The 22,020-nt window shown below is 42.4% G+C and overlaps 2 protein-coding genes across 2 annotated transcripts in view; one reads left to right on the top strand and one right to left on the bottom strand.

Moving 5' to 3' along the window:
* The window catches only part of RANBP3 (RAN binding protein 3), a 38,142-nt gene extending 23,352 nt beyond the window's left edge, over positions 1-14,790 (top strand). The window contains 8 exon segments of the mRNA XM_088149565.1: positions 646-749; positions 912-990; positions 3,094-3,196; positions 4,385-4,509; positions 6,150-6,270; positions 8,929-9,071; positions 10,809-10,989; positions 11,903-14,790. Coding sequence (XP_088005691.1) covers positions 646-749; positions 912-990; positions 3,094-3,196; positions 4,385-4,509; positions 6,150-6,270; positions 8,929-9,071; positions 10,809-10,989; positions 11,903-11,946 — 900 coding nt within the window. The 3' untranslated portion in view covers positions 11,947-14,790.
* A 2,559-nt stretch (positions 14,791-17,349) lies between these two features.
* On the bottom strand, positions 17,350-21,528 carry CAPS (calcyphosine). Its single transcript, XM_007431699.3, has 5 exons — positions 21,350-21,528; positions 20,483-20,599; positions 19,844-20,021; positions 18,861-19,070; positions 17,350-18,068 (listed from the first exon to the last, which is right to left on the bottom strand). Exons 2-5 carry the CDS (start codon positions 20,566-20,568, stop codon positions 17,967-17,969), a joined length of 576 nt encoding a protein of 191 aa, XP_007431761.1. The 5' UTR covers positions 20,569-20,599; positions 21,350-21,528; the 3' UTR covers positions 17,350-17,966.
* Positions 21,529-22,020: the final 492 nt, after the last annotated feature.

Genomic DNA, 22,020 nt, shown 5'->3' on the forward strand with positions numbered 1-22,020 from the left:
GGAGAGGTGGAACTTAATCATCTTTGTCTGGGAATCTCCAGTACTGACTCCTGGAGAACACAGGTGTGGGGCCACTCTTGAAGTATTTCTGCATCCCTGAGGAATAGAAATGAATCAGAAGCATCATTCTTAGAATGGAAAATTATGTACTGTATTGCATGGCTTACCTTCTTTCTACAGAACTTCAGCCTCCATGATTTTGAGCACCAACATTAATCGAAGTGTCCTTCTTTTTCTGTTCAGGAGCTATATTCTAAAACAATCTTCCTTCATTCCAGCTATTTAATAAATCAGTGTCTGTGTGTGAGACAGCAGGAGTGGAAGGTGGGGAGGGGAGGGGAGGGGAGAGCGGAGGAGTAAACCTCTCTCTCTGCATACCTGAAGAGAGCTGTTAGCTCAGTGGTGGAGCTTATGCAGAATTTCCAACACTAGAGCTCTGGAATCTCCTATTCAAGGCTGCTGGGAGCCCCTTCAGAGCAGCTGGAGCCCCTTCAGAGCAGCTTCCAATCAGAGGATCCAACACTGCTCTAAGATGGACCAATTAGCTAACTCAGTCCAAGGCAATTTCCTGTATTTTATATACATTTGTGCTCTGTATTGCTTTCGGGACCTTATCCAATCTCAGTGCCACCCATCTTATCCCAGCTAGGAGATGAAGGGGACGAATCAGCTGATGTGCAAAACACCTGGCTCCCAAGCTCTGAGATGCCTTCTGCTACAAACTACTTCCTGCAGTATATCAGCTCCAGGTGGGGGAGAATGTCAGCAACTTCCTCACTTTCACTGCTTTTCACTGCTCCTTTCCTTAAGCAAGGTGGCAGAGGGACTGTGGGTTTGAAGAGACAGGGTTTGCTGTGGTTGGAGGGCCTGTTTCTTTCTACCAAGCTGAAAGAGTATTCTTCTCCCTCCAGCATAGAAAACTCTACACACAATGCCGATGCCTCCAGCAACAAATTTGTGTTTGGACAGAATATGAGCGAGAGAGTGCTGGTAAGTGTTATTCAGCTTTGGGGGGCTTTTGTGGGTTTGGATATTTGTTTTGTTGCTCTAGTCGTTTAAGCTGCACTAAGTCTGTAGGGCCACATTTTATTCACTCCTGATTTATATTTTTGTAAACTTGCAGTGATGCTAGGGAGTTACAGAGACATATATAATTCTCCTGCCCATTATCTTTTCCAAACACATATATTACCTTCAGAATGAGGGTGATGGGCCCAAGATCATTTTCCAATGGAGTAGAGATTTGAGCCAATCTTTTTTTTTTTCTTTTTACCATAACTGCTGATTCTTTGTGATAACAGTTCTAGCGGTAGCTGCTTTCTGGTATCTGATTGCAAAGATCCCACGATGAGATACTGCTTTGTATTGTCGAAGGCTTTCACGGCCGGCATACGATGGCTGGTGTGGGTCTTCCGGGCTGTGTGGCCGTGGTCTTGAAGTTTTGTTTCCTAACGTTTCGCCAGCACCTGTTACCGGAATCTTCAGAGTGCAGGAGCACAGACAGGAGCAGTTCTCTCTGTGCCCAGGGTGATGTGACCCTTTTTGTGGGTATTTATAGAGATCTGAGGGGGAGGAAGGGGGAGATTGGGGATGTGGGTGGGGTTGGGTTACTGAGTGGCGGCTTGTTTTGGTGTCAGCATCTGTGTGTATCTTCCTGGGGATTAGGCAGGGTTTTTTTCTTCTATTGAATTGTTAACGAGGGGCTGCTGAGGGTGATTAGATGCTGACACCAAAACAAGCAGCCACTCAGTAACCCAACGCCACCCACACCCCCACTCTCCCCCCCCTTCCTTCCCCCCCCCTCAGATCTCTATAAATACACACAAAAGGGTTACATCACCCTGGACACAGAGAGAACTGCTCCTGTCTGTGCTCCTGCACTCTGAAGATGCCGGTCACAGGTGCTGGCAAAACGTTAGGAAACAAAACTTCAAGACCACGGCCACACAGCCCGGAAGACCCACACCAGCCATCAGATACTGCTTTCTTAAGATATTTTCTCTGTGAATAGGCTTGGGGGCAGACTGCAATCTAATGGTAGAGTGGAATTAGCACTCTCACCTCTAGGCGCACACATGCTAGTAGCAACCTGTGGATGTTCACTCACCTCTTGGACAGATGTTTGGGGGAGGATAGTAGGATAAATATTGAAGCAAAGACCATCCTATAAATCAATAAACAACTGTTCCTCACTGTTAGCCTTGCTTCATCTTTGTGCCAGGAGTTTAGGTGGCAGATGTTCCGGCTTCAGAAATAATTCCACATCATTTCCGAGCCCACCAAAATCAACTTTCAGTTGGCTATCAGCTAAACCTGAGCTACATCAAAATAAATATTGATGATTTATTGGTTAATTTGCTAAATGCATCCAGACCAACATACAACCACTTGATCAGCAACAGCTCAAAGTTATGACAGCGCTGAACGTGTGGTACTTGCGACTGGTCCTCAAAGTTCTGGCTGTCCCAGCTTCCCCACAGTCACATGATCGTGATCCGGGCAGTTGGCTACTGGCCTGCATTTATGATGGCTGCAGTGTCCCGTGGTCACATGATCACCATTTGCAACCTTCCCTGCCGGCTTCCTACAAGCAAGTCAATGGAGAAGCCAGCAGGGAAGGTCACAAGTAGCTCTGGTAAGTCTCCCCCACCTGGCAGCAGCCACCCCCAGCCCTGGCACTTTCACACCGCACCATGCCAGCCATCCCCGTGCCCTCTCCCATCTGGCAGCAGCCGTTTACTTGCCTGCTGGCCTGCTTGCGAGCCACCTGGCACTTACAGCTTTCTGGTGGCTTCCCCACTGACTGATTGTGGGAAGCTGGCAGGAAGTTGTGAGGAGGTCCTTGCTTAATGACTTGAGATCCTCACTTAACAATGGCAATGGGGACTGCCAGGATTGCTGTCACTAAGCAATGTGATCACGTGATGTTGTACCTTATGACCGCATTGCTTGGCAATGGAAATTGTGGTCCCAATTAACCGTTGTTAATCGAGGACTGCTTGTATGTTGCAGACAAATAATTAACCTAAGACACCGCCTTAAGCCTGAAATGTTGGTAATGGTTTTATGTCCTGTTCTTTTCCTCTTCTGCAGAGTCCACCCAAATCAAGTGAGGTCAGCACAGACAGTAACAAGGAAAATACTGCTGGTGACTCTGGCTCTGAATCTTCATCACAGGAAGCCACTCCAGAAAAAGGTAAAACAAACAAACAACCTCTCTGCCTCTCTCAGCTAGAGCAGCTTCTGTCTCATAATCCCTTATGGCCCTTAAGTTCCATTACTGCAGCCTTCAGAAGCCCCTGTGACTTAAGTGATTGAAGAACCTATAACAAAGTAGCATCATTTTGGAGTGGGAAGCCCATGAAAACTGTTTAAATAAGCCTATCACAGTTTAAAAAAAAAAAGTCAAAGGAAATTCCCAAAACTCCCCAAGCTAGTTCCACTCTCATGTGATGCAGTCCCACCTACTTTGAAGCCTCTAAAAATGAAGATTTTTGCTCTTCTGTACTCAAGTACCACTTAACTCCAGATCAACTCTGGGCAGCTCACAACATAAACATGATAGAATAAAAACAGAATAGAAAATAACAGGGAACAAGATGGTGAATCTGGCCAGCAACACTAATACACAAATAGACATATGGGCCACAACCACTGTAGCCCAGGACCTGGGAGAAAAGTCAGGTCTTTAAAGTCCATCCTGAATGTCCTTGCCGTCAGAAGGTTGCCCACCCCTGTCCTAGGAGGAAGTTTTGGCAGTGGCCAAGATTCAAAACATGAGTAACTTGCACCTAGCACGGTCTTCATTTTGTTGTTGGAAATGATATAAATTGCTTTATTATTATTTTATTAAATGTATTATGGCCGTCCAGTCCAGAAGACTCTGGGCAGCTTACAATGTCCAAATTTATAATTAAAAACACAAGTTATTTTTTAACATAAGTTGAAGTCCAACACATCAGGAATGCATGAGATTGTAGGATTCCTAGAATACATCATAGATGTTTACCATCCCAGCATTAGACTATTCATTAGTTTTGGTGCTCATATAGCAGTTTTATTTCTCTATTTCTGTTGCTGGGGGGCAGAGGGTTGAGGTGGGTTGACTAAGTGGGTTAATTGTAGCTTTTGCCGTTCTTTTTGCTGCATTTAATTCATTTTAGACACAATGTATATTTATTTCTATAGTCATAACAATTTTAGTCACCTCCCTTGATTTGATGGAAAAAAGCTACTTCGTGTTTTTGTTTTTCTCCCTTGGGATGGATCACACTGTATGTTTATTTTCACCCTCTAAAACAAAAACTTGCAGTATGTGGAAATGCACAAGTGAGTTTGGAGGTCAAGGCTTCCCAGACCATAAGCTTCTTCCATTTCTTTCCAGCCAATAATATTTCCGAATCACTCGCTGAATCTGCTGCAGCCTACACGAAGGCAACAGCCAGGAAGTGTCTCCTGGAGAAGGTGGAAGTCATCACAGGAGAGGAAGCCGAGAGTAATGTGCTGCAGGTGAGCAGAAGCTGCAGAAGTCAGCGCTCAGCTTGTGCAACTTCCAGGATGTCACATTGTATCACGTGCCAGGAGGGTGGGTGGGTGTGGTGGAGAAAACCCGTGTACACACGCACGAGGTTTGTAAGGACAAGCCTGGAGCATCTTCTCTTCAGCATGTTCTGCCAGTCTTCAGGACAGGCACAACCTTAAATCTATTTTTCCAGAAACAACCCTGGCAGAAACTTCAGGGACTTAATATTGTTAGGTTTTTTTCTTTCAAACCTTCTTCTCTGTGTAAAAATTCAGTCTGGTACAGAGTACAGCCCCATGATTTAAATGCTGAGTCTTTTCCTCTTGCCTCTTGGGCCAACATAAAAAAGGTCATTCTTTTTCCACTCTTGATGTTGGTACATCTGCTACATGTTTACGTAGCAGAGCTATCTGTGCAGTGTTGGTTCCCCCTTCACCGGGTTCGTCCCTTACACGTTCTAGCCTGTCCTTTTTGTTTGGGAACAGGAACCTTCCTGCTCTATGCTTTGCCAGGATATAACACAAATAACCTTTCTTTTCTGCTGTCCGTCACCTGTCTGCTACTTAAGAGTTGCCTCTTAACTTAAGAGAACTCAGAGAACTTAAGAATCATTTTGCAGCCTCACAGCCATGGTCCCTTTATCGCAGGGTTTCCCAAATTGTGAGGTGTACCTCCCTTGGGGAGGTGCAGACAGAGTCCAGGGGAGGTGTGAAGAACCTATTAGTTGTACATTGTTACAATAAGTCCAGTTCTCCCAAAGTTTTATTGTATTGTTTTCATTGTTCATTTGTGTTCATGTTGATGTTTGGATTTTTAGAGGAGGTGTGTACATGAAGACTACACTAAAGGGAGGTGTGATGGCAAAACGTTTAGGCTTTATTGCATCATCCTGCTTGCAACAGGGGTCAGTTAGATGCTTTGGGAAGGCTCAGGAGACTGATCCCAGTACATTTGTGTTGAATCAGACCAAGGACTACCTATCCAGCATTTGGTTTGCAGTTGTGATTAGCCAGGGGTTCCTGGGGAGTTTCTAAGTGGGGTGTGAAGTTGTGTTCCTCCTCTTGTTTATGTCTGAAGTTCACACCTCACTCTAAGCTGTAATGTGTGTTGCTTATTTCTGGTTTATCCATAAATCATGGGTAAGCAAATTATGACTTAGCAGAGTGTGTAAGCTAACCATACAGAGGTTCCATTTAGACATCATGTCCACGGAGGGTTGACAGACCCATCTAAACAATATCAAGAATTAATCTCGCTGGATCAGACCAAAGGCTTACATAATTCAGAATCCTGTTCTGTGACTTGCCTGTTGCTTCCAAAACATTTCCTTTTGTTAGTGTATCTAGTATTTAGTAGTAAACTGCCTTGGAATGTAGAAGTCCCATCCTTTTTACAGTTAGTATTACTTTGATTTATCTCCTGCATTTTGCCTTAAAAGCTACTTTGTCTGATGCATAAATGGGAAGGATTGTGAAAACAGTTTCCATATTTCTGATTATGGAGAAATAATACTTCTGTGTTTGGAGAGAGCATGAAAACCCATTTTTCAAATGCATTGGAGGTTTTGTGGTTTGTGATCTCGTTTGCTGCCTTCATTAAAGTTCTCCAGCAAATGTTTCTGTTACAGATTCAATGCAAGTTGTTTGTCTTTGATAAGAGCTCCCAGTCCTGGGTGGAAAGAGGCCGAGGGCTTCTGAGGCTGAATGACATGGCGTCTACAGATGATGGGACATTGCAGTCACGCCTGGGTAAGAGGGAAAGTCTCCAGAAGCCCAACCAACCACCCATTCACTGCAGGAACCTAGATTACAGTTGGATCCAATATAGTCCTGGATCCATTTCCATGCCACTCAGGCATATCAGAAGCTGCCCAGGGTCACCTGTTGGGGGAGATGGGCAGCATACAAATTGAATGAATAGATTAAATAAATAAATAAATAAATAAATAAATAAATAAATAAGTAAGTAAGAAAATTGGTAGCTGCAGGAGTAGCCTGTAGCATACAAATTGAATGAATAGATTAAATAAATAAATAAATAAGAAAATTGGTAGCTGCAGGAGTAGCCTGTAGCATCATGTGCCCTTGTAATTAAGGCTTGTTGGTAGACATTGTATTTGACATTATAATTGTCAAGCATTTTTAGAATGCCAGTATTGTAAAAGGGGCAAGGGAGAATCAGCTGTCCACAACATAAGTTACAGTGGGGCAAAAAAGTATTTAGTCAGCCACCAATTGTGCAAGTTCTCCCACTTAAAAAGATGAGAGAGGCCTGTAATTTTCATCATAGGTATACCTCAACTATGAGAGACAAAATGGGGGGAAAAATCCAGAAAATCACATTGTCTGATTTTTAAAGAATTTATTTGCAAATCATGGTGGAAAATAAGTATTTGGTCGCCTACAAACAAGCAAGATGTCTGGCTCTCACAGACCTGTAACTACTTCTTTAAGAGGCTCCTCTGTCCTCCACTTGTTACCTGTAGTAATGGCACCTGTTTGACCTTGTTATCAGTATAAAAGACACCTGTCCACAACCTCAAACAGTCACACTCCAAACTCTACTATGGCCAAGACCAAAGAGCTGTTGAAGGACACCAGAAACAAAATTGTAGACCTGCACCAGGCTGGGAAGACTGAATCTGCAATAGGCAAGCAGCTTGGTGTGAAGAAATCAACAGTGGGAGCAATAATTAGAAAATGGAAGACATATAAGACCACTGATAATCTCCCTCAATCTGGGGCTCCATGCAAGATCTCACCCCGTGGGGTCAAAATGATCACAAGAACGGTGAGCAAAAATCCCAGAACCACATGGGGGGACCTAGTGAATGACCTGCAGAGAGCTGGGACCAAAGTAACAAAGGCTACCATCAGTAACACACTACGCCGCCAGGGACTCAAATCCTGCAGTGCCAGATGTGTCCCCCTGCTTAAGCCAGTACATGTCTGGGCCTGTCTGAAGTTTGCTAGAGAGCATTTGGATGATCCAGAAGAGGATTGGGAGAATGTCATATGGTCAGATGAAACCAAAGTAGAACGTTTTGGTCTAAACTCAACTCATCGTGTTTGGAGGAGAGAGAATGCTGAGTTGCATCCAAAGAACACCATACCTACTGTGAAGCATGGGGGTGGAAACATCATGCTTTGGGGCTGTTTTTCTGCAAAGGGACCAGGACAACTGATCCGTGTAAAGGAAAGAATAAATGGGGCCATGTATCGTGAGATTTTGAGTGAACGCCTCCTTCCATCAGCAAGGGCATTGAAGATGAAATGTGGCTGGGTCTTTCAGCGTGACAATGATCCCAAACACACTGCCCGGGCAACGAAGGAGTGGCTTCGTAAGAACCATTTCAAGGTCCTGGAGTGGCCTAGCCAGTCTCCAGATCTGAACCCCATGGAAAACCTTTGGAGGGAGTTGAAAGTCCATGTTGCCCAGCGACAGCCCCAAAACATCACTCCTGCATGGAGGAATGGGCCAAAATACCAGCAACAGTGTGTGAAAACCTTGTGAAGGCTTACAGAAAACGTTTGACCTCTGTCATTGCCAACAAAGGATATCTAACAAAGTACTGAGATGAACTTTTGATATTGACCAAATACCTATTTTCCACCATGATTTGCAAATAAATTCTTTAAAAATCAGACAATGTGATTTTCTGGATTTTTTCCCCCATTTTGTCTCTCATAGTTGAGGTATACCTATGATGAAAATTACAGGCCTCTCTCATCTTTTTAAGTGGGAGAACTTGCACAATTGGTGGCTGACTAAATACTTTTTTGCCCCCCTGTATGTAAGAACATGTGAAACTGATTTATCCTCTGGCTGTGATTGCTGAACAGCACCAGGATAATTTCCTGCCATTCCAAGAAAGCTATATAGTATAAGCCCTAAGATAAATATAGTGCACTTAAAAGGACCACTCCACCAGAACTTTTGAAAAATGGGTAATTCTCACCCTACTGCCATCACCCACCCATTCTGCATTATTATTCAACCAACTGCAGCCCTCCACAGAATGTTAAGTGTGACTTTTGGCTACCCCAGAGGATCAGGAGAGTGAAGTACTTGTGATCTCATGGGGTCCACCTTGGTGGAGACACAGCATCATCTGCTTTGGAATGTACACAATCCTCCTTTATGAGGGATGAAGCTTTACTTAATTGAAGCTAAGAAGAGGGAACCCATCAAGTTTAGTACTACGTCTAGGACAATCTTCCAAACTTCCTTGCTTCCCTGGGGTTGTGGGAGTACATCTCCCTGCTATAAGAACTGAGGTATCTGTATTTGTGGATCTGGATTTTGGGGAATGTTTATATGAACACAGTAGTTATTGTTTTTTAATACAGACATTCCAAATAAAATAGCTGACCATGTCTCCTTCACCCCCTGGCACTTTCAATTAGTAATGAGAACACAAGGCAGCCTGCGATTAATCCTGAACACCAAACTGTGGGCTCAGATGCAGATTGATAAAGCCAGTGAGAAAAGCATCCGGATCACAGCCATGGACACCGAAGACCAAGGAGTCAAAGTGTTTCTTATATTGGTAAGGCCATGGATCCCCAAATTTTTGGAGTCAGTGGACATATTTAAGAGCACGTTGTGGGCAGTGCTGCATAATAGTTGCCACCAGAGGACATGATCTTTCATAAGTACTCACTTACCAGAATGCTGTCAGGCACATCCTTCTGCATAGCAGTCCCTGACATCCCTGTTTCTTTTAGCCTTTTTTCTTGGCAGATGGGTATGTTTTTAAACTAATCACTGATCTGCGACCATTCATCGTTCTATTTATTTTATTCATTGATTAGATTTTAATCCCACCTTTATTTTTGGTCAGCTCTAGGCGGCAAACATACCTAATGGTCCCGCCTCCTATTTTTCCCCACAACAGCCACTCTGAGAGGTGGGTTGAGCTGAAAAAGAGGGATTGGCCAAAGTCACCCAGCCATTTTTCATGCCTAAGGGAGGGCTAGAACTCAGAGCCTCCCAGTTTCTAGCCCAGAAGCTTAACCACTATATCAAACTGGCTCTGTTGATTTTCTTAGAAAGCTTGCGGGGACCTGTGTGAGGTCAAGAGCCATTCTTAAAAGATTATGCTTGAGGATAATCCTAAGCTTTGCAGCATGCCAGCTTTTCATTTAACAAAAAAAGCAAGCTTTTTTTAATGCACAAAATTCAGTAGGCAAAGAACACAACGGGCACCAAGGGAGGTGTCTACATGCACATCAGGAGCTCCAGTGTAAAACAGCAGAAAAAGTAAGCCCAGATGTTGTGGCTTATTAGCTACAGGTCACACACTGTGAACCAGGCCACTATGCTTGTTCAATGGTTAGTTAAAACAGATTGCAATAAACCATATTGTGTAAACCCAGGTACTGGGTCTGTCCATGACATTTGTTTCAAAGGTTAGCCAACCAAATGTTTCCCAAAACTCTATAAGCAGGGCAAGAAGAAGAGCATTGCTGTCTCCATTCAGCAGCTGGCATTTAGAACTAGACTTTCTTTGAAAATGGAGGCTCTGCCTAGCAGTTTTGGTTAATATGCCATAGACTTTCAACCCCATTTTTATACATTTGTCTAACTTCATCCCTTCAATATAAACAAATAAGAATAAAAATAAAGAATAACCTGCAAGAGTTTTCTCATAGGATTCCAGTTGGAAGGCTTTCAAGTACACCACCCAGAGTCACGTTTTGTGAGATGGGCTGCCATATATGATAAATAGATAGATAGATCAATCGATCCCAGCCCTCTGCTCAGTGCAGAATCCAAATTACAGCATTTCCAGCATATAGCTGTCAGCCTCTACCTGAAGGGAAGCCCATAACTCCTTAGATAATTGGTTCCATGTTGAACTGCTCTTACTTGTTAGAAAGTTTTCTGACATGCAACAAGGATCTGCCACTTTGTCACTTAAATACGTTATTTTGTGTTCTGTACTCTGGGTTGATAGAAACAGATTGTGACCTAATTCTGTGCATCATATATGAAGAGTCCCCATCTCGTTTTCCAAGAATGGCCATCATGAGGTAGTGCTTTGAATACTGTATGGAGATTCCATTCCCCTCTGTCATTGTTAGTAGCTGCTTCCATGCTTCCTCTTCCAGCTTCTGCATTGATTTGGCCAATCTCACTGTGAAAGCCTTTCAGATTCATAGATAATCAGTACTGAGTTCCTTAACAGTCAGATCATTTTTTGGCTCAATGTACTTGGACAACTGACTTGTCAGTTTGCCACCCTTTTGATGAGCGAGCTTTATTGATTCTTTCTGAACTTTAGGCAAGTTCTAAAGACACAGGACAGCTGTATGCCGCTTTGCACCATCGGATCCTGGCCTTGCGGAGTCGTGTGGAGCAAGAACAAGAAGCCAAAAGTGCAGCACCAGTGCCCGAAGTGACACAGTCTAATGAGGAAGACAGTGATGATGATGTTCTTGCCCCTTCAGGATCACCTGGAAGTGGTGAGCAGTTTCCTGGGACGTTCTGTTCAGAATGATTGATGGGGATATCTCCCATCTTGGGATCATTCTGGTATTTCCCTGGTGAAGTGTACAAAGCATGTCTCAACCATGAATAAAAATTTGCAGGACGTTATCACTATAGTAGGTCTCTGCCCTGAGGAACCTGCAGACTAGACTTTGACCCAAGAAGTAGGAATGGAAACAAAGCTAATCATGGGAAGAAGTTATTTTGTATTCCAATTCCACATTATTGGGCTTAGTTATTGCAAGGATGGGGTTTATTTAGAGCAGTGTTTCTCAACCTTGGCAACTTTAAGACGGGTGGACTTCAACTGCCAGAATTCCTCAGTCAGCATGCTGGCTGGGGAATTCTGGGAGTGGAAGTCCACCCATCTTAAAGTTACTAAGGTTGAGAAACACTATTTAGAGGTTATTTAAATTTATTTCTTTACATTTAAGAACAAAATGTAAAGGAATTTAAAAACAACCTTAGATGTTGGTTTAAATATATTGCAGCCTTGTGCAGTATTTCTACTGATATGTTCCCAATAGATCTAGGAGTAAAATGTCCTATTAGTATATGTATTGGGCAGGGAAACAGCAGTTTGGAAAGTTAATGGTTTGGAGTTTTTCCTTGAACTCCTTGCAGATCAGTATACCTGACTAGTTAATCAATTCTGACTTGCTTAAATTAGCATGGGCTTTTTTAAAAAACTGTCATATATTGTGTTTTGTTGATTTGGATTTATTTGATAATGAAAAAGTGGACTGTACATTGTTTAATCAAGAATGAATTAGTAAAATGGAAATAAAAACTTTGCCCGGACTCATGGAGGAAATTGATTCCCACTGTGGTCAAGCAGTGCTTCTACTATCCTGCTCTGAACATGGTCCTCCTTGTTTCCTGTTGCAGGTCCCACCGACGAAGTGGATGGGCAAACAACCAGCAGCACATAGCAGCCACGATCCAGACCACTTGCAAGAGCTGCTGCCAGAAACCCCCTTTCACAGGGCCCTTTGTGAGGCTCCTGCCCCAGGCCATCTCTTGCTCTGGACAGCAACAGAGGCTCTGAGATTTAAGAACTCTGCATCCCTGTTCTGGGTTTTTTTTTTTTTTCTCTGTGTGTGTGTGTTGGATTTTTTTCAGGGGGGCTGGATCAGTTGATTCCATATTAAACAAAAACAAAACAAAACACAGCAGACTTTGGACAAAACTGGCTGAATGTGATTTTGGGACATTTAATTGCTCATCATATTGATGAGCAGGGAGAAAACAGTACCATTTCTCTCCCCCCCAAACTTGTGATTCATTGTGGGGGGGAAGGCACATTGAAACTTGCCATAGCTTGCCCATGGGACCTCCTTGTCTTGCCACACACACTCTTCCTCCGTCCCCAACTCCAGTAGCTTATTGGCCTCTGCCATGGACCCTTCCAGCACAGTCTCTTCTTGCCGTCTTCTTTCCTAAAATCCCTACCCACCCACCCTGGTTTCTGCCTCTCCCACCATTTCTGAAGAAAAGCCGGATTTCAGCTGGAAGACCTTTTCTTTTAAAAAAACGTTTGCCCTTTTGGAAACTTTGCAGACAACTGTGTTACTTGTCTGAGGGGCACCTCTTTGGGGGTCTACTTTTCTGTTTCGCCTGGAAGTTAAAAACAACACTTTGGCTGTTGAAAATAAGACTTTCGCTGAGTTTGGGGTGGGGGGAAAGACTTTAAGCTCTGGAGTGGGAAAGGGGGTGTTTTTTTTATTATTCTTGTTTTTGCTAACAACTCCTTACTTTCTCTGGTTATCATTATTGTTGTCGTTTTGGGACTTCAAATGTGGCGATAACTTTTTTTTAGATTTTAATAAGATACTCTTGTGTGTTGACCAAGTGGGCCCCTTCTGTTTTTGTACTGTTCTCTTTCTGTTACTATTTAAAGGAGAGTGAAGCCACTGTGTATATAGACATACCTACACAGGCACACACGTGTACATATATAGCAGGTGTTCATATACCAGGTTGTTTTTAATCCTCTTTCAAATAACCTTTTATTTCCTTCTTGCCTTGCCAAGGTGCTTAACAGCTGATTAGGAAACAGCTGCCTCATTGTCCTGAGAACAGGAGGGCTGCTCTTCCAAATCTTGGCCAACTACTGAAAAATAGGTACTGCTTTGAGCGCTTTCTCTTGGTCAGCAAGCAACTTCAGTTTGTGCCTAAATACAAGCTATATAAGTATCAACGTTGGCTGCCTCTGGCTCTGTGGGTTTGCTTGATTGAGATGTGTCCAGAGTGCTCTACTGAATTGGGAAACCTCTTCTAATAAGTTTGGCTTAAAAAGAGCTGTTTCTGGCTTTAGCTGGATTATGACAAATACATTGGGCAGCAGCATCTTTGGGCAAAGGCCATAAAGATTCAGAATGCTTTGGTGACTTCCTGTTGATGACTCTGTGGAGTGGTACATCCATCGGAACAGGAGGCTTTCACTAGCTCTGTAGAAGCATTTGTGGCCTTTTTTTTTTTTCCCCCTCTTGGTCTTGACAGGAACATTACTCAGTTGAGCCATTTGCAATGAAGATAATGCGACACAGTTGGGAAAAGGCACAGTCTGATTCTGCCTGAGGTGGTTGAGAAGCGCAAAGGCAGCCTCTTTTCATCTTGTCAAAGGGAGCCCTGAAACTAAGAAGAGGGTGGAGACCTGTTTTTCAAACTGTCCTGTAGGAGACAAGGAGGACATTGTAATACGAAATCCTGAGTCACAGAAACAACTGGGGAACATAGGCAGGTTTTCTACCCTAATTGCCTCCTTTGTGTAATGGATGAAAATTCTCATCAGGCCTCAGGAGTCTGTCCTTGGGTCATTTCTCCTCTCTTTGCCACCTTTGGAAGAGGTTCAGGCTAACAAAAGGTTCTTTTCTTCTCACTCTCCCTGACTGGGGGAGACAGCGGATAGCTGTGCATGTGTGCAGCCCTCTCCAGATTTTTTTGCGTAACCTTTCTCCCTCTCCCCTTATATTTCAGTTCTCATATCAGGAGAAATGCACCAGATATGTACATAGAAACCACCTACTGAATAACACTGAAGACTGATACGATTGTAACCCTCAGGCAGTTGTGCTGCTTTTAGGGAGAATAATTTCCCACTTGTGCTAATGAGACACCCCCTTTTTAAGACAGTTAATTAGAACAGTGGATGCACATCTGGTTTTTAAAAAGTTACTTTGGCATAACAGGTATGTGATGAGTGGGATGGGAATAGGGTGTTATTTTGTTCGCTTTTGTGGAACATCTGGAGCTAAGAGGATCCTCCATTGGTATGCATGTGATTGTGTGAAAGAGGGATGTGTGTGTTTGTGTGTATGACATTTGAAGGAGGTACCCAAACTTGTCTAGGGTAAGAGCTTGGCTGGTTTCTCTAGAGATGTTAATATTCAATGGAATGTTTAAACAGTTACCCACAGAGTTCATTTAAAAAAAAATAATCTGGCAGCTATTTATGGACACAGTGGTTTGGATTTGAATGACTCGCCTGTGGCAAGGAGAAGGAGATTCTACGTTTCATTCTAGACCAGCCACAGGCTCTGTTCCTTGCACAGTAACTGGAAACGCGTTTTGGGCGCTTTCCTGAGATGGAGAGTTGGCTGGGCCAGACACAGACTTTATAAATTTCTTTTCTTCTTCAAGCCGTTAGCCAATTAGTGATAAGTAAAACAAGACAAAACAAAAAAAAACAGACAACACCCATGTGTTTTGGAAGATTTCTGTACAATTGTCATATCAGATGTATTTGGAAATTACATTAAAAACTTGTAACAAAAGTTCTGCTTTGTGTAATTCTATGATATAAGGAGAACAGGAGAGGAGCATCATAGTTTCATTTCTTGTGGAAATAGGTGATTGTGTGGGAAGGCTCTAACCGAGGAACTCTCTGCCATCTTATGGCCATTAACGAAAGTGCCTCTAAAAAGAGCTAACACAAAATTCAGAGATGATGAGATGGTGTGATTGAATGTCGGCTTGATTCATGGAAGGGAAAGAGAATACCAAGTTGTTACAGAAAAGACATTTGAGTCTGAGAAAGTTGAAAATGTGAAATTCAGAACAACCCCACTTGTGCTAGATATAAGTTGAAGCTTGGCAGGCTTTCAAGATTGATGTCAGCCCTTTGAGATAGGCAAGGTCAGGAAACAGGAGTTGCTAGGAATCTTGAAATGTACTTTAATGCATTTTGGGTATTGTAACAGAATCTTGAAAGCCTGTCAAAGGCACTTTACTGCAACTTATACCTAACACAATCAAGTGAGAGTTACTGGTTTCTTTCTCACACTTTCTAACTCACCAGGATTCAGATTTCTTTAATGGCTTGGCATTTGCTTCCCCCTCTCTGAATCAAAGTGACATTCCATCACAGATAATTCATTACTAGCTATGGTCGGGGTTTCTTGGAAGTCTCTCATGAGCCCTTTCGGGGAACAGTTGCTGTTTTTGCCTTGGTGTGACCTGGTATGGTTATTGACAGAACAACAGCAATTAAGATTATTTAAAACAATAAGGGGTCATTTAAGAACAAAGTTGAAGGGGCTATGGAGGCCACTGAGTCCAATCTGCTCTGCTCAAGCCACTTCTGCATCCTGGAGTTTCTCCCTTGGAACATCCAGCTATTCACTTTTGCAAACAGGAAGCTGGATTTAGAAATATGCTGGGATCAGATCTGGTTGTATTATTTCAGTCAAGAAGCCAGACTTAGTTACTGAGGTACTCTTACTAAATTTTTAAAGGAGGCTTTCTAATATTGAGAAGCGCATTCAGTTTAATGTTCGTGGATTTTTAAAAAGTTAATTTTTTAACTTAACTTTTGAGGGAGGGGTTAAAGTATTCAAGCCTTGTTGGCATAGGCATCAGGTGGGCTACAGTGGAAGAAAATACTGGGCTATTTGGGACTTGGAGCTCATCTATTGGCGAAATGTCCACCGAAAAGATTCCAGAACTGGTTTCATTTCAAGTTAGTTGGCTTCACTTACCATGCTAAGCTGTAATGTAATTTTAAGCTAAATGTGTTAAGCCAGTGAATTATAATTAACCAAACCTTGGTTTAATATGACGTATGTAAACAGTATTCTTTACTGGACTACTTGAGTATTTTTTTTTTTTTTTTGTTAAATGAAACTCATTGTTGGATCCAGGCTAAAATCTGTTATAGATCATGCTAAGCTATAATGAGATTTGTTTGGGTTTGACTTAGCACACAAACCAATCCAGTGATGGATGATTCAATAAACTATAGTTGAAGTATGGCATAATATGTATGAATCCAATTTTTACCTCCTGTTGCTCATCCACAGCCCTGTGTCAGCTTGGGGTGCCCTGGGGCTAAAAGCCCAACCGAAGGTTCCTTGTTTTCATCCCTTGACCAAGATCAGCTTTTTGAGTTTTGAACCTGTGCATGTTATCCTTGGAATTAAGCATTAACATGCCAGATACATTCACAAAGATAAAATGTGAATCACTCATTTCAGAGAAATCAGTCTGGTGGGAAAGCACCAGGAAGTAAAGTTAGCTTGACTCTGCTTTATCAAAAAACATACAATTTACCTCCCAGGTTGACCAAATTCTGCCGCCACTGTAAAGGATTCAAGTTTGACACTGTTCCATAGTCTAACTTCATTTAACTGTTACCAGTTTTGCTAGTCATAGGAGAAATCTCCACACCATTACTGCCATACAGTTAGGTGAGTCTTTTTCCCAATTATGTTAGCATGTGGTAGCACCTAGCCAGTCTTGGCTGGATGGGAAGCTAAACAGGGTTTGGCCTGGTTCTGTATTTGATAGGGGACTTTCAGAGAAGACCAGGGTTTTGGCTAAACTGGAAAATGGAAATTAAACAAAAAAAACTAGCAGGGGAAATGGCAAACTACTGTACTTTCAAATTGTTGCCAAAAAAACTATATAGATGTATCCATTAAGTCACCAAGAGTTGACTTGGAGATGTTGACTTTTCCATGATGATTGCTAATTAAACTTAATTAAAGAACTCTCTCTGTAGTCAGTTGTAAAATGTTAAAGGTTTAAAGCAGAGGTATATTTGGAAGATACAAGTTCTGCTGTGCTGCTTTATTGAGCGGGGGAGATGATCCTGGGATGGCAGTGTAATCAATGGTGAGAGAAGTCAGAAGGTGTCTTTTAGAAATCTTTATAAGGCCAGATGTTTTTCAACTGCTTCAAGTCTGGGATGGATACCTTTGATTCTGAATTTGTGGGACTATAATTCCCAATCATTCCTGACCACTTGGTGTACTTCCTAAGCTGATGCTAATGTCAATTCTCCACCCTTACCATATACCACTTTTATGCCCTTCTGGATATAACAAGCAACCAAGTTGGAATTGATTAATCTTTTATTCAGGAACAAGTCTAACCATTTCCAGGAAAGTATATAAAAGTTTAACCCATTATTCTGGTCTACAGTATGCATAACAAGAATTAAATTGTAGAGTCCTGCACCAATAGACAAACCCATAGCAGCTAAATTAGAAAATGCTAATGTTCTGTGTAGAGAATAAGTCTTCAGGGACTGGGAACTTGTGTCTCTCCAGAGAGCTGACAAACTCCCAGCAAATCCCAGCCATTGTGGCCAAGAGGGATCTTGAACTCCATTATTATGGTCTTTGACCAGCATTAGTTGGAAGTCATAGTTTAGTGATTTCTAAAAAGCCCTTAAGTAGAAAACTCAGAAAAAAAGAAGGATAGAAGTCAGAGGAGAGCCAGATTCCCCTCTGCTATAGTTAACTTTCTATTACAGCATCTTAATAGAAGGCAATTTAGAGGGACCTCTTTCTTTTAATCATCTGTCTGCTGCATGTAAAAGCTGGATTCTTGTTAGCCAAAGTCATAAACCTACTTTGCACTAGAATGTCCCAGGAAATTCCAGTTTAGTACAGAACGTTTTATGCAAAGTTGACTATGCTTCAGGAGGGAATGCAGACACCTGATTCCTCTACAGCTTCCATGCCGCTTTCATCATGTCGACAAAATAGTCATCACTGTCAATAGAGGCACTTACTCCACTGTAGTAGTTCAGGAATTCCTCAGATGTGATCTACAGAGAAATATGGGGTAGATTTTAATGTTTGTGCATAATGGCAGAACCTCTTAGGGGAAGGGCTATGGTTCAGTATCTGAAATGCTTATGCAAAGCAATATTTTTATTTCAAGACAGTAAAACTGTTAGTTAAAACATAACCCTAAGAATTCAATATTTGGGATTGCCAATAATAGTAGTAGTATTACGCCATTCACATTAATAGAGGGGGGGGGGAATGACATGGCAAAGGATGCAGTGAGAAGAAAAACAATATTCACAAAGGTCCTGTTCACAAACATTCTGTTCAGAAACATTCTGTTCTCTGTTACCCTAGAGTCTTAAAAGGTCCTGCACAGTGATGATTTATGATTTGCAAATATAGTAAAATCTTGGTTTAACAGACCTCCATTTATGGACTTCAGATGCAATGAGCAATATTTGATCTGGCTTTCTCCCCCAAATAATGGACTACGTCCATTTTATCCAAACTTGTTCAAACAATTCACTTAAATTTAAAATACTTCTATCAATTTACATCATTTGCATACCGACATATGTACTGAAATGGTCCAATTTATGTCATTTGCATCAACTCACGTCATTTGCAAACAATATGAATTGACACAAATTTTAAATTTAGATTTAATGGACATTTGGAAGTAACACACATCCCATCCATCCCAATGGTTAATTCCTTCAAGGTTTTATTGTATATCTTGGAACAGCCTTTCCTAAATGGGTGTCTTCAAATAGGCTGGAACTACAACTCTCAGAATGCCACACCAAGAGATCATTCTGGCCGTTCACCTTCCCATCCTTGTCATCAGGGGAATCAAAGCTCTCCAGAAAGGCACTGAAAACCTGATCTTCTGTCCACTCTCCACTCTTGAACTTGGGGTGGGACTGGCTGTTGTAAACCCCACGAAGATCCTCCACCGTCACCAACCCATCACCAGTCCTGTCCAGTTTCTGGAATGCCTTTGCAATTATGTCTTTCCTGGTGTTGGACATGGGAGGCTAAAGAGAGAAGCAGTGAGGAGTTAAGCCCTTTGGAATTCCCTTATTTTTTAGTCAGATTCATGGTGGACATATTTCTCAGTGGTCATCAGCGACAATAGTTAAATAGAATCTCCAGACTTTTAGTGGCCAGAGAAGGCCTTTGCCATTGTACCTTGCTTCGTGGCTTTTCCCTGGTAGTGCAGGAAACATACTGAAAAATTGGATGCAACATAGTCTGAACTACCACGGGCCTTCTAGACAAAGGGAAATGTTGATTCAGACCAAAGAAGCACCTCGCAATTCACATTTCTGAAGAGGAAATAGAAAGTAGGGGAGGGATATGGGCTTCAAACAAGGCCCTGGGTCTGGTCTGGTGGGCAGGATTAGGCCAGAGATTCCCCATCTCTGTTAAAAGAATGAGACTAGTACATTGGCAGCTGTTAGTTGAAAAGAGAACCTTCACATATGGGAGGGATATATCACAGATTAAGAACACTGAATTAGTTCTGATCTTCGTGATTCTGAATTCCCCATTGGTGTGGTTGACAGTCAGTTAAAATCTGGATGCTACATTAGTTGGGTCCTTGGTCCCATTTAACAGGGCTTTTCCTATGTTCTTACAGGGCAATCCACCCTGAATGCCAGTTGCTGAGGGAGGGCCAGGAGGAGAACAAATAATAGGAGAAGCTGTGGCTTCTCATGGCCACCTGTCTTCCTCACATGTCCTCAGACCTTCTGTGGCAGCTCAGCCAGCTAATTCAGATGTCCTGGTGGATAGCTGTTCTACTCACCCGCAGGGCCTGCAGGAACTCAGTGAAGTCCAGAGTACCACTCTTATTTTTATCACAGAGGATGAAAATCTCCTCCGCTTCACCTCTTTCCAAAGGGACCCCAGCATCCTGGAGACCCTTCACAAATTCCTCCAGATCCAAAGTTTTGCTGCCATTATCATCCATGATGCGGAAAAATCTGCAAGGAATGAAATGAAGCATAGGTGTGTGAGTGAGTGTGTGAGTGAGTGTGTGAGTGAGTGAGTGTCTGTGTGTGAGAGAGAGAAGGAGAAATTCATGGGAAAGTTCAGCCTATACTTTTGCTTATAGAATTCACTTCCCTGAATGACTTATGTATTTCATGCAAACAACAAAAGTTAGTTACTTTATGATTAATAAAGTAATCCTGAATTTAGAAGCCAGAATACTATTTCCCATTGGGGAACTGGATGTATTGGAGTTATCTGCAGTTCCTTGCCTCTTCAGAAGGTGAATAAGAAGCAGAACGAATGAAGCAGAAGCATTAAAAAGAAAACCTCAGACAAGGAAGAAAAGGGGTGGGCAGATGGGGTGGGGTGGGGACAGAATAATCTGGGACCACTTGAATAATCTGGATGAAATGATTTTCAGAAAACTTGGATAACCTCACACAGCTTGTACCTGGCTAGTCCCTTAATTCCAGAAGCTCCTCTTTCCAAGCACTTTGCTCTGAGTTTGGCAATCGTTCCAGTGCCTGCTCCCTCCATGCCGCAGTTCTTGTTATGGGAGAAAAAGGATCTACAGGATGAAGGAAAAAGGATGGTCAGGTTCCCTGATTTCTTCCCTCTTGTTCAGCCCTCAAAAGCTCCCATCTGACATAATTACAATCACTAATTGATTAAGCCCGAATTTTGGTTCAAAAACAATCAAAGCAGGTACTCCAACAAAATGTCCTCTTTTCAGTTTGGTCAATGCTTCCTTGAATCCATTGTGAGCTGCTCTGGTGATGTGTTTGCAATGCCAAATGATGAACCTAGTATATATATTATTATAATACTCTCCATTTTATCTCAGATCAGGGATAAACAACTTGCAACTCAAATATATCACACGAGGCAATCTATAATTGAGGTTCAGATTGGACTTGGTGGCTGAATGGTGCCTTCTAATTCTTGAGTATAAATGGTGAGCAAGTGGATATGTTTATATCAAAGAGAGAAGGAAGGGTTTATGTCTAGCTCTGCGCTCTAGCTTTGTGGGTCGTGTTGGGAAAACTCTTCTGATCGTATTCAAGATATTATCTGTATGTACACTTCCTTTAGTTTCCAATTAGTCAGTCCTTTTAGTTTATTAAAGTGAGAAAGTCTTGAAACAGCTTGAAGAGTAAATGTAAGATGCCACAAAACTTTCGTTCATTCCGTTTCTGTCCATTCCAGTGAACAGACATTGAAAAAAAAGCTTTCAGTCCCTCCTGTCTACTGTATAATCCACCCTCTGCCCCTCAAACCAGATTCTGCTGTTTTTTTTTCAGCAATGTTTAATTCCTACCTGTAAATGTTGCTTGCTTGCTTGCTTTTTCTTGCCAACCTGGGATCCTAGTTTGACTGTTGTGTTGGCTTGGGTTGAGCTGTTCCCGGTCTCTATGGCAATTGTCTGCTCCGTTGTCAGGAGGGCCTCGCCAAGGGAAAGCTCAGTGCGTGCTGGAAAGCTCTCAAAGGAAGTGAGACAGGCGGATTAGGAAGGCGGCAGGAGGGGCCAGGAGGCTGCAATGGCCTGACTTAGCCTACGGCTGCTGAAAAAGACGTAATACAGCCCTGTATTAGAAGGAAAGGTTTGGCTGGAAGCATCTCAAGATCTTCCTTTGTTGTCCCAATTGTGGGGACAGTCACCTACATAAATTAGCAACTGTTGGGCAGAATGACTACTTTTGTCCCCAGATATTTTAATTTCACCATGCACAGAGACAGAAGTTTTCTGTTGCTGTTGCTTCATTGACAGTCAACACATTCTCTTTTCTAAAAATGGAAATTCTGGGAGTTCTGATCCCAACACATCTAGGAATTTGCAAGTTGGAGAAAGTTGCCTTGTTATTTCTAAAATTATTCTACCATTGCCTATATTATATTTTGACCTACACATCACTTCATCAGACTCAAATAATATGTGTCAATGTGGATGTTGTTGAACCAGCCACAACTCCCAGCAGTCTCAGCCTCACC

This window comes from Python bivittatus, unplaced genomic scaffold (genome assembly GCF_059951505.1).
Source record: "Python bivittatus isolate LINGU-HERP-01145 unplaced genomic scaffold, Pbiv_v1 ctg000580_np1212, whole genome shotgun sequence".
Lineage (NCBI taxonomy): Eukaryota > Metazoa > Chordata > Lepidosauria > Squamata > Pythonidae > Python > Python bivittatus.

Bases quoted from the DNA above. Each gene is read 5' to 3' on its own strand.
- CAPS (XM_007431699.3), bottom strand. From the start codon at position 20,568: ATGGAGGGAGCAGGCACTGGAACGATTGCCAAACTCAGAGCAAAGTGC. The intron at 20,022-20,482 runs GTACAAGCTGTG...CATTCCTTGCAG, and splicing joins GGAATTAAGGGACTAGCCAG to ATTTTTCCGCATCATGGATG. The intron at 18,069-18,860 runs GTGAACGGCCAG...ATTTCTCTGTAG, and splicing joins CTGATGACAAGGATGGGAAG to ATCACATCTGAGGAATTCCT.